Source organism: Artemia sp. Qi Xiang Cuo, chromosome 9, assembly GCF_049724085.1.
Source record: "Artemia sp. Qi Xiang Cuo chromosome 9, ASM4972408v1, whole genome shotgun sequence".
Classification (NCBI taxonomy): domain Eukaryota; kingdom Metazoa; phylum Arthropoda; class Branchiopoda; order Anostraca; family Artemiidae; genus Artemia; species Artemia sp. Qi Xiang Cuo.
This window is the reverse complement of record NC_142802.1, coordinates 71,828,698-71,842,107: the sequence shown is the minus strand read 5'-3', so window position 1 is coordinate 71,842,107 and position 13,410 is coordinate 71,828,698. Positions and strand designations below refer to the sequence as shown.

The following is a 13,410-nucleotide window of genomic DNA, read 5'->3' as shown; positions in this document are numbered from 1 at the left end:
GGACAATTGCTTATTTCCATCTTATTTCATGGAACCACACAATTTATGCAAGACCAACGTATATTTTCTTATCTTAATTCTAGCAATAAAGTATTTTGAAGAAAATAGTTGGTATTTTGAATAAGGAATAGGCTCATTTCCATCTTATTACTAGTAACAATATAATTTGAGAAATAACACTGCATATTTCCTCATCTTATTTTGAAAAATTCATTTGCTTATTTCCATCTTATTTCAAGAACAAATACATTTTGAGAGACATTAAAAAGCAGTAGAGTATGTTGGAAAAAACATTTGATATTTTTGAATAAGACCGTTGCTCATTTCCATCTTATTTCAAGAAACCACACATTTTAAGTATGATAAATGTATAATTCCTCATCTTATTTCAAACAAAAAAAAAGTATTTTGAAGAAAATATTTGGTGTTTGAATAAGGCATTTGCTAATTTCCATCTTGTTTCAAGAACCAGTATATTTTAAGCAACAGCAACGCATATTTCTTCATCTTATTTCAAGCAGTAAACACTTGATGAGAAAATTTGATATTTTGAATACTAAATCTGTTTCTTTCCACCTTATTTCAAGAAACAATATAATTTGAGCAACACCATTGCTTATTATCTTATTTCATGCAAAAAAAAAATTCGAATAAAGTATTTGGTAATTTGAATACTGCGTTTGATTATTTCCATCTTATTTCAAGAACCAATAAATTTTGAGAGACACCATCACATATTTCCTTACCTTACTTCAAGCAGTAAAACATTTGAATCAAATACTAGGTATTTTTGAATAAGCCATTTGCTTGTTTCCATCTTATTTCAAGAAACCACATAATTTGAGCAAGATGATTGAATTTCTCTTCATCTTGTTCCAGGCAGTATAACATTTCGAATAAAATATTTTGTATTTTGAAGAATGCATTTGTTTATTCCCATCTTTATTCCCTTTACAATCTGAGCAACACCATCGCATATTTCCTCATCTTATTTCAAGCAACAAAATATTTCGAATAAAATATTTGGCATTTTAAATTAGACATTTGCTTGCTTCCATCTTATTTCAAGTACGAATATATTTTAAGAAATACCAACCTATATTTTCACATCTTATTTCAAGCAGTCAAAATTTTTGAAGAAAATATTTGATATTTTTGAATAATACATTTGCTTATTTCCATCTTATTTCAAGAAACAATACAATTTGGTTAACACAATTGCGTATTTCCTCATCTTATTTCTAGCAATAAAGCATTTCAAATAAAATATCTGGTATCTTGAATAATCCGTTTGCTTGTTTCCATCTTATTTTAAGTTCAAATACATTTCTGAGCGACAGTATCACATATTTCCTCATCTTATTTCAAGCAGTAAATCCTTTCAAGAAAATATTTGACATTTTTGAATAAGGCACTGGGTTATTTTCATCTTATTTCAAGAAACCACACTATTTAAGCAAGACCGATTTATATTTCTTTATCTTATTAAAAGCTAAAAAAAGTATTTTGAAGTAAATATTTAAAATTTTGAATAAGGCATATGCTCACATCCATCTTGTTTCAAGAACCAATATATTCTAAGCAACATCAACATATATTTCTTCATCTTATTTAAAACAGCTAAATATTGGACGAGATTATTTGATATTTTGAATAATACATTTACTTATTTTCATCTTATTTCAAGAAACAATATAATTTGAGCAAGACCATTAAATATTTCATCATCTCATTTCAAGCAATACAGTATTTTGAATAAAATAGTTGGTATTTTGAACAATGTATTTGCTTGTTTCCATTTTAATTCAGGAATCTATACATTTTGAGAGACACCATCACATATTTCCTCATGATATTTCAAGCAGTAAAACATTTAAATAAAATATTTGGTATTTTCGTATAAGACATTTGCCTATTTCCATCTTATTTCAAGAAACCACACAATTTGAGCAAGATCATTGCATGTCTCCTCATCTTATTTCAAGCAGTAAAACATTTTGAAGAAAGTATTTAATGTTTATTTATAAGACATTTGCTTATTTCCATATTATTTAAAAAACATATTATTTGAGCAAGACTAACGTATTTTCTTTATCATACTTCAATCAGTTAAACATTTCGAATAAAATATTTCATATTTTGATTAAGACATTTTCTTATTTCCATCTTATTTCAAGAAATAATATATCTTAATCAATACCATTTTATTTTTCCTCATCTTTTTTCAAGCAAAAACGTATTTCGAATAAAATGTATGATATTTTTGAATAATGCATTGACTTATTTCCATCTTATTTCAAGAAACCATACAATTTGTGCCAGACCCTTGCCTTTTTCATCGTATCATTTCAAACCGGTAAATATTTTTATGAAAATTTTGATAGTTCGAATAATGTATTGGCTTATTTTCATATTATTTCAAGAAAGAATAAAATTTGAGCAACACCATTGCATAATCCCTCATCTTATTTCAAGCAACAAAGTATTTTGAATAAAATATTTGGTATTTTAAATAGTGCATTTGCTTATTTTCATCTTATTTCAAGAATCAATACATTTTGAGCAATACCAACGCATTTTTCCTCATCTTATTTCAAGCAACAAAGTATTTTGAATAAAATAAGTGCTATTTTGAATTAAGATACATCTGATGTATTAAATAATATTTGATCATTTAATCCCTGTCCGACTTTCGTAAAAGCCCTGTTAACATATCTCAGATTCTAATATACTTTATGTGAACCCTGCTAGTAGGCCTACCATCTATGTTTGAAAATTCCTTTTCTTATATTTCCAACTTTTTAATAGACATTCTAAACGTTTGAATTGTTAGCGTACCCAAATATTAATGGTAACGTAATAAAATAATGCATACAATATTTCCATTGAAACAACGACATGTAGAATATTCATATAAAAATATGTTAAATATGTTATTATAAATTGTTAGTATCATTAAACAACTTTGAATATTTTGAATTTGTTCCATATAATAATTCATCATGTCCTCTCTGGATAGTGTAGGCCTTCTCCTCTCCTATTTCTTAACCAGTAGAATAATTATTAATCCATTTTCAGTCATTCACAATTTTTTACTGTAGTGTCAGCTAGAGGTTCAATATGTGTTTCGTCTTTGGTATCACTGGGTATAATTACTAAACATGCAGGTATATGATCAATGGCAGTAATAATGTTCACTTGCGCTTTATTTTCAATCAATTCATCTTTATATTCATTAGTGGTTTTGTCTGCCAATGCTTTTTTGCTTTGCACGCCATTTCATTGTCTATTATAACATTTTTTTTACACAGGTAACAGTTCTGGCACGCAGACAAGATATTGTTAGTGACACTAGTGCAGGAGTATGCATATCCTCTTCTTGTTTTCTTTAGAATGCTTATACCAGAATGGTTGTGATAGGATCTACCAACAGGTAACGTGTTACCACTAACAGTAGCAAGAAGTTGTACCCCATTATCGATTATTATTTTTATGTGTGCATTCTCTTTGAGCACTATCATCTCTGGAAATGATATTCTAGCATATCCACCATTTTGTATTTTGAATCTCATCTGTACTCCAAGGAAATCTAAACCGTCACTATCATGACCATGCACGCATGCTATTCCAATTGTGTTACCACTAGTGCTTGATTCGTAGTTCAAATATTAATCTTTGTCAGCATTCAACTCAACGATGACATTGTCATGTGTACACACTTTCTTCGAATAATTCATCGTCACTTTTTTGTAAAAATGTGATGCAAGTGTTTCTGATGTACGAAAAATACTCATTAAATGCATACAATAAGCTAGGTAGTGTCAATAACCAGCCATAGTATACCACTGATACAGCCGCATAGTGTCGATGAGCAGTCATAGAGTACCATTACTAAAGTCTGATAAAAAAAAATTGAATAATTTCCAAGTCCAAAAAAAGCACTACTACAAACATAATTTTTCCAATCGTAAAAGTCACGACTAACATATCTATATCATTCTCATTCTGTATTACGAAAATATTAAATGTGATTTTTTTGTTTCAAATATATTTCATGTCATTTTACAACATATAAGGAAAATTGAAAATTTTTTTTTGTTAAAAAAAATTATAAAAATAAAATTAAAAAAAAAGATTAAAAAAAATTCAACTTCAAAAAAGTATAAAAATTGGGGGAGGTGCCAAAAAGTGGGCGGAGAGGGTATTGGAGCCCTTGGAGGTTGGGATCCTTGGTGGTTGGGGTCCTTGATGGTTGGAGTCCTTGGTGGTTCAAATCTATAACCCCCTCACTACTTGATTTCGAAGGATTGTACTAGATTTCTAAGGAATTTTCTGGATTTCTATATTATAATTCTTTTTTCAGCATCTACAACTAAATTAGTTTCAACTTTATGCATACTCCAATACCAAACACTATTTTATATTAGCCACACTTCTCCTTTTGTACTTGTGTATTATAGCAACTACAGCGAAGAAGAGAAGCTAGGTCAATCGAATCAATCGACTTGTGAATAATGAATATATTCTAATCATATTTTGGCATTTATATAATGTGGTGTGGGAGTCACCAGTCCCTCAGACTTAAGATTAGCGATTAAGCGATAAGCGATTAAGATTTCAACCCTTTACCTGTTTCATTTAATCTAAATAAAAAGATGTTATTCTTATTATTACCGTTTGATTTTATCATTATATACATATCCTTAGTTAAGACCCTTCAGACCGTTTGAATGATATGTTATACTGGATGAACATCACAATTCGGGTCATTGACCTATATAAAGACTGGTCTCAAAAGGTATCTCATTTGAATGATTCTTAAGTATAATCAGTATCTATTGACATGGTCTATTCCCTCAGGCTGTAAGTTCCATATCGTATATCATTGTGGTCTGAATAGAACTTGTTCTTTTCGCTTTATACGATGTCGTCCTGGATCTCGTCCTTGAGTATTGGGGTTATTACTAGTGTTACTGTGGTGCAATTCGAGAAACATCATAATATATGCGATATAGTCCTAATTTTATTAATTTAACAAAACCTTATTCTATATTTATTCACTGAAATTAAATGACAGACTGTAGGAAACGTCAAAAGAGCTTCAAATAAAATCCTTACCGGAGAAAAAGCTTGGCTTTAACCTCTTGTCAAAAATTGAGGATATAAGCCCAAAATCATATACTCTATCACCAATATCAACAACTTGGCAAACAAATTAAATTTATAACTACAATTTGCACTGTGAAGCTAAAGTCAATAGTGTCATTCAGCAAATGCATTTTTTTCAGAGCTGAATCCAGTAAAAAACAAAAACTTGTTCAAGGTGTTGTTACGACGTAATTAGGAAGATGTGTTACTTTTAATTACAGATCTCTTGTTCAATCAAATTTACTACTAATACAAATACTATCAATGCACTACAACACCAGGATACCTAAGGCCGCAACACAGCTGCTGACCTTTATTCTCCCCCCCCTGTATTCGAAGTTCTACACTCTACAACCTAACATGAAGTTCGAATTTTCTTTAAACCCTTCCTTATGACCTCCTCTGACTCCATACAGGAGTACTTGGTGTATTTGGGTTATTATAACTCTTAATATACTATTGATCTTTTCTTTAATTTCTTTTCATTTTTTACTAAAAAAAGACCACACAGTAAAAAACAAGGTCATTGTTGCGTTACTCTTCTTTGGCACTTAGATTTAAAAATAATTAAATGGCAATCATTAATCAGAATTTTCGTGGCTATTTTTTTTTTTGGTTAAACCAACTTGAAATTATATACTAAATACTAAAATCATAATCTTATATCAAAAGCAAAACATCGTTGGCCTTTTTTAAATCCTTTTTGATTTATTTACAATAACCAATAAAAATATTATGAAAACAAAACAAACTTAGTGGCAAGATTATGCAAAAGATCTGTTTCTTCAAATTTGACTGAATATATGGATAGTGAGAACAACCTTTATGCCAACCAAAGTTAAAATATTCAGTATTCTGCATTGTTCTGACCTAAAAAACAGATATTACGGTTATATACTTACCTTGCTTCATATTTGATTTGTTAGGTGGCCCTCCTGCTTCCAAACATTTTGGTCCTCCCCTGGGACCTCCAGGTTGGGCACCCGGCCTTCCTGGATTTCTTGCAGGTCTGACCGTTTCCACTGGCTGTACCCTTCTTCGTTTCTTTGGCAATTTTGCTCTTGCCTGAAAAAAATTGAATTTGTTTTCCACTTCGGTTTATTTGTTTTCACCACAATTTACTTAATTACTTTCTCTATCTGTCTGACACAAATGAAAATATGAGATGCTTATTTCGACCCTTTCGTCTTATCCTATATTTTTCCAAATTTTGTATGCAGCTTTGCTTTACCTAACATTTTAATATTCTGAAATATTTGAATCTCAAAAATACTTAGCCCAAGCGTATCTACGCCACTCCGGATGTGGGCGTTACTAATAAATAACCATCTAAATTATTTCTTGGACAAAAAGTTTTGCCTTTAAGTTATGTGTTCGGATATTAAATGCCTACTAAATATAGTATGCATTAAAGAACTAAGTACCGGTAGGCACAATTTACACAATTTAAGACCGAAAAAAGTTAAACAAATACTTTACAAAAAAAATAATTTAAAGAACCACTTTTTACGAATGGATTAAAAAGGGAAAAATAAGTTTTCGTGCGCATTTTACTCAAATAAAGAGCTGTGATTAGTTAGATATAAATATATATATATATATATATATATATATAAATATAATATATATATATATATATATATATATATATATATATATATATATATATATATATATATATATATATATATATTATGTTTAAGAGGTAATTACTTGGCAAAAATATATATATATATATATATATATATATATATATATATATATATATATATATATATATATATATATATATATATATATATATATATATATATATATATATATATATATATATATATAATTCCAATGAATTTAATGAAAAAATGTGTATTGTCAGTTTAATATACATATGCTGATATTTATTCCTTAAAATTATAATTAATTTTTGATTTCTTATAGTTATAAAAATGAAAACATTTAACAAAAATTTTTGCAGTAAAGTCAGTGGCGGATCCAGGGGAGGGGAAAGGGGGGCGTTAAACAACCATCCCTTCCATTAGAACCTTAAATATCCCCTGGGCATAACTTAAAACCATTGCCCCTAATATCTGGGGTTTGTTGCAACCCCCAAAGCCTAGTTATATGCTATTTAGTTTATTTTAAATAGAATGGCTATCTCAAAATTTCTATTAGATGCATTTCGGGACAATAAGACGTGTGTGTGTGGAGGCGGGGGGGGAGTGCCTTCAAATCACTTTGACTCTTAAAAAGAGCACTAGAGAGTCTGATTACCAATCCAATGAGCCCCCTCCGAAGTATATATGATCATACTTTCTATAAAAACCTTATATGCATCCAAGGCATAACTTAAAACCCTTGCCTTGAGGGCTGGGGGGATTGGTTATCCTCAAAGACACAATTTCCGGACCTTTTAAATACGTTGAACAAAATGGCTATCTCAAAGTTGGATTGGAAATGTTTGGAAAAATGATGGGCGTTGGGGGGCATTTGCCCTTTGATTACTTTCGACTAATAAAAATGGCACTAGTCCTCTCAATTTTCAATCGAATTTGCTCTTTTTGAAGCTTCTAAGACAAAACTTTCTATAAGAACCTTATTTGCCCCAAGGGTATAACTTATGACCCTTGTCCTGAGGGCTATGAGGCGAGGGTTGTCATCCTTAAAGACATAATTTCAAGACCTTTCAATTACGTTGAGCAAAATGGCCATATCAAATCATCGTAAATGTTTGGGGAAATGATGGGCGTGGGGGAGGGTGATTCTCCCTCCGATTAATTTCGACTGTTAAAAAGGGCAATAACCCTCTCAATTTCCAATTGAATGAGCCCTTTTCGAATTTTTACTTCAAAGCTTTCTATAAAAACCTTATATGCCCCTAGGGCAAAACTTACAATCTTAGCCCTGAAGGCTGTTTTCATACTCAAAGAAATAATTTCAAGACCCATAAACTTTTCATACTCATAGACAACTATATCAAAATGTTGATCGGAAGTGTTTGGGGAAATAATGGGCGTGAGGGGGGGGGGGCATTCACCCTAAGATCACTTTTGATAAAATTTTCAAAATGTTGCTTGAATTTGCCCGGGGAAATAGTGGGCGTGAGAGGGAGGTTAGTTGCCCTCTAATCACTTTTGACTATTAAAAAGGGCACTAACCCTTTCAGTTTCCAGTCGAATGATTCATTTTTGAAGTTTCTACAACAACAGTTTCTATAAACATTTTATATGCCCCCACGGCATAAATTAAAACCCTTGCCTTGTGGGCTGTGGGGGGTGGTGTCCTTTAAACTACATTTATAACAAAATGGTTATCTCAAAATTTTGATTGGCTGTATTTGGAGAAATGGTGGGCGTGAGAGGGGGATAGTTTCCTTTCAATCACTTAAAAATGGGCACTAAACTTTTCAATTTCCAATCAAATGAACCCTTTTTGAAGTTTCCACAACAATGCTATCTATAAGAACCTTATATGTCCCCAGAGCATAACTTACAACCCTTGCCCTGAGAATTGTGGGGGATTTGTCATCCTCAAAGACATAATTTTCAGAAATGTCAACTACGTTGAACAAAATGGCTATCTCGAAATTTAATTGGACGTGTTTGGGAAAATGGTTGGTGTGAGAGGGACGTTAGTTGCCCTCCAAACACTTTCGACTATGAAAAATGGCTCTAGCCCTTTCAATTTCCAGTCAAATGAGCCACTTTTGATGTTTCTACGACAACACTTTATTTAAAAGCCTTATATGACCCAAGGGCATAACCTATGAACCTTTTCTTGAGGGATATGGGGGAGGGTTGTCATCCTCATAGAAATAATGTCCAGACCTTTCAACTACGTTGAACAAAATGGCCATATCAAAATGTTGATCTTAAATGTTGATCATGATCGTAAATGTTGATGGGCATGGGGGGGGGGGGATAATTCTCCCTCTAATTAATTTTGACTATTAAAAAGGCCCATGGCACTCTCACGTTCTAATCACGTCACTCTCAATTTCTAATCAAATGAGCCATTTTTGACGCTCTTACGACAACGCTTTCTATAAAAACCTTATATGCCCCCAGGGCATAACTTATAACTTTAGACCTGAGGGCTGTCGGGGGGTTGTCATACTCAAAGACAAAACTGCCAAAACCTTAAACTACGTTCAACACAATGGCTACATCAAAATGTTGATCGGATGTGTTTGGGGAAATGATGGGTGGGGGGGGGGGCATTCACCTTCCGATCGCTTTTGACAAAATTTTCAAAATTTTCTTTGAATTGTTTTGGGGAAATTGTGGACGTGATAGGGGGCTAGTTGCCCTCCCATCACTTTCGACTATAAGAAAGGGCACTAACCCTTTCAATTTCCAATCGAATGAGCCCTCTTTAAAGTTTTTACTGCAACACTTTCTATTAGCACCTTTTATGCCCACAGGGCATAACTTACAACCCTTGCCCTGGGGGTTTAGGGGGGGGTTTCACCCTCAAAGACCTAATTTCCAGACCTTTAAACTACGTTGAACAAAATGGTTAGATCAAAATTTTCATTGGATGTATTTTGGGAAATTTTTTGGCCCTTCAATCACTTTTGACTTTTAAAAAGAGAACTAGTCCTTTTAATTTCCAATCGAATGAGCCCTCTTTGAAGTTTGTACAACAGCACTTTCTATAAAAATCTTATAAGATTCCAGGGCATAACTGTTACTCTGAGGGCTGTGGGCAGTTGTCATCCTCAAAGTCATAATTTCCAGAACTTTCAACTACGTTGAAAAATAGCTCAAAATCTCAAAATTTTTTATTGGATATGTTTGGGGAAATAGTGGGTGTGGGAGGGAAGTAAGAAGCTTTCCAGTTACTCTCTACTAATTAAAAACTACACTAGCTCTTTCAATTTCCAGTCGAATGAGTCGTTTTTGAAGTTTCCACGACAATCCTTTCTATAAAAACCTTATATAACCCCAGGGAATAACTTACAAGCCTAGCCCTTAGGGCTTTGGGGGGGGGTGTTACATTCCTCAAAGACCTCATTTTCTGAACTTTCAAATAAGTTGAACAAAATGGCTATCTCAAAATTTTGATTGGATGTATTTGGGGAAATGGTGGGGATGAGAGGGGGGTTTAGTTGCCCTCCAATTACTTCCGACTTTTAAAACGGGCCTTTATAACCCTTTCAAATTCCAATTGAATAAGCCCTTTAATACGTTTCTATGACAATGCTATCTATAAAAATATTATATGCGCCCTAGGCATAACTTACAACCCTTTCTCTGAGAGGTTTGGGGGGTTTGTCATCCTTAAAGACATAATTTTCGGAACTTTGAACAAAATGATTATCTCAAAATTTTGATTGGATTTGCTTCGGGAAATGGTGGGCGTGAGAGGGGGTCAGTTGCCCTCCAATCACTTTCGACTATTAAAAATGGCACTAGTCCTTTCAATTTCCAATCGAACTAGCCCTTTTAAAGTTTCAACGACAATACTTTATATAAAACCATATTTACCCCTAGGGCATAACTTTCAACCCTTGTCCTGGGGGCTGTGGGGGTTTTCATCCTCAAAGATTTTCATCCTAATTTCATAGACTTTAAACAATGTCGAACAAAATGGCTATCTCAAAATTTTGATCGGATGTGTTTGGGGAAATGATGGGCATGAGAGGGGTGGGGGTTAGTTACCCTCTAATCTCTTTTGACTTTTAAAAATGGCACTAGCCCTTTCAATTTCCAATTGAATTAGCCTTTTTGAAGTTTTTACAACAACACTAACTTTAAAAACTTTATATGCCCCCAGGGCATAACTTACATCCTTTGCCCTGAGGGCTGTCGGGGAGGAGGGGGGGCATAATCAAATACATAGTTTCCAGAACTTTCAACTACGTTAAAAAATGGTCATATCCAAATTTTGATTGGATGTGTTTGGGGAATTGGTGGGCTTGGGAGGGGGGGGGGGGTAGTTACCCTCTATTCACTTTTGACTTTTAAAAAGGGCACTAGCCCTTTCAATTTCCAATCGAATTAGCCCTTTTTGAAGTTTCTACAACAACACTAACTATAAAAACCTTATATGCTCCCAGGGCATAACTTACATCCTTTGCCCTGAGGGGTGTCGGGGGAGGGGGAGGGTCATACTCAAATACATAATTTCCAGAACTTTCAACTACGTTAAAAAAATGGCCATATCCAAATTTTGATTGGATGTGTCTGGGGAAATTGTGGGCGTAAGAGGGGGGTTATTGCCCTCCAATCACTTTCTACTGTTAAAAAGGGCACTATCTCTTTCAATTTCCAATCGAAAGAACTTTTTTTTAAGTTCTACGACAGCGCTTCCTATAAAAATCTTATATGCCTCTAGGGCATAAATTACAACCCTTGCTCTGAGGGGTGTGGGGGGGTCCTCTAGACCTAATTTCCAGAACTTTAAACTACGTTAAACAAGATGGGTATCTCAAAATTTTGATTGGATGTGTTTGGGGGGTTAGTTATCCTGAAATTACTTTCGACTATTAAAAAGGGCACTGGGGTTAGTTATCCTGAAATTACTTTCGACTATTAAAAATGGCACTTGCCCTTCAATTTTCAATTGAATGAGCCCTTTTGAAGTATCTACGACAATGCTATCTATACGAAAATTATATGGCCCTAGGGCATAACTTACAACCCTTGCCCTGAGGGGTGTGGGGGGTTCGTCATCCTCAAAGACCTAATTTTCGGAACTTTTTACTACGTTGAACAAAATGACTATCTTACAATATTGATTTGATGTGTTCGGGGAAGTGATGGACTTGAGATGGGGGTTAGTTGCCCTCCAATCAGTTTCAACTATTTAAAAGGGCACTAGCCCTTTGAATTTCCAATCGAACTACCCCTTTTTGAAGTTCCTACAACAATACTAACTATAAAAACCTTATATGCCCCCAGGGCATAACTTATAACCTTTGCCCTGAGGGCTGTTGGCGGGGGGGGGGGGGGTTGTCAAACTCAAAGACAGAATTTCCAGAAGACTATTGCCCTCCAATCACTTTCTACTATTAAAAAGGACACTAGGCCTTTCAAATCGAATGAGCCCTTTTTGAAGTTTCTACGACGGCCCTTTCTATAAAACCTTATATGCCTCTAGGGCATAAATTACAACCCTTGCCCTGAGTGGTATGTGGAAGTTATCATCCTCAAAGACCTAATTTCCAGAGCTTTCAACTACGTTGAACAAATTGGTTATCTAAAAATTTTTATTGGATATGTTTGGGAAAATGGCGGGCGTGAGAGGGGGGTTAGGTCCCCTGCAATTACTTTCGAATTTTAAAAAGGGCACTTGCCCTTTCAATTCCCAATTGAGTGAGCCCTTTTGAAGTTTCTACGACAAGGCTATCTATTTCCAATTCAATGAGCCCTTCTGAAGTTTCTACGACAACGCTATCTATAAAAGCCTTATATGCCCCCAGGGAATAACTTATAACACTTGCCCTGAGGGGTGCAGGGGGTTTGTCATCCTTAAAGACGTAATTTCCCAAACTTTCAACCACGTTGAACAAAATGGCTATCTCAAAATTTTGATTGGATGTGTTTGGGGAAATAGTGGGCGTAAGAGGGGGGTTAGCTACCCTCAAGTTACTCTGGACTATTAAAAAGGGCGCTTGCCCTTTCAATTTCTAATTGAATGCGCCCTTTTGAAGTTTCTACGACAAGGCTATCTATAAAAACCTTGTATGCCCCAGGGCATATCTTACAACCCGTACCCTGGGGTGTGGGGTGTTTGTCGTCCTCAAAGACATAATTTCCGGAACCTTCAACTACGTTGAACAAAATAGCTATCTCAAAATTTTGATTGAATGTGTATGGGGAAATGATGGGCGTGAGAATGGGCTAGTTGCCGTCCAATCACTTTTGACTGTTAAAAAGGGCACTGGCCCTCTAAATTTCCAATCTAATGAGCCCTTTTTGAAGTTTCTATGACAATGCTTTCTATAAAAACCTTATATGCCCCAGGGCATAAATTGCAACCCTTGACCTAAGGGCTGTGGGGGGGGGGGCATTCACCTTCCGATAACTTTCGACAAAATTTTCAAAATTTTGCTTGAATTGTTTTGGGAAAATGGTGGACGTGATAGGGGGGACGTGGGGGGTTGCCCTCCAATCTCTTTCGACTATAAAATTCAGTTTCCAATCGAATGAGCCCTTTTTGAAGTTTCTACTACAATACTTTCAATAAACACCTTATATGCCCACAGGGCATAACTGACAACCCTTGCCCTTAGGATTTTACCGGGGGGGGGGTATCATC

At 34.3% G+C, this 13,410-nt stretch overlaps 1 protein-coding gene across 1 annotated transcript in view; it reads right to left on the bottom strand.

Annotated features, from left to right (window-relative positions):
• LOC148949003 (potassium voltage-gated channel protein Shaw-like) overlaps positions 1-13,410 on the bottom strand; it is a 164,495-nt gene that overhangs the window by 31,756 nt on the left and 119,329 nt on the right. Inside the window, exon 5 of the mRNA XM_089095083.1 lies at positions 6,051-6,213. Within this exon, the coding sequence (XP_088951209.1) occupies positions 6,051-6,213 (163 nt within the window). The remainder of the gene's footprint in view (positions 1-6,050; positions 6,214-13,410) is intronic.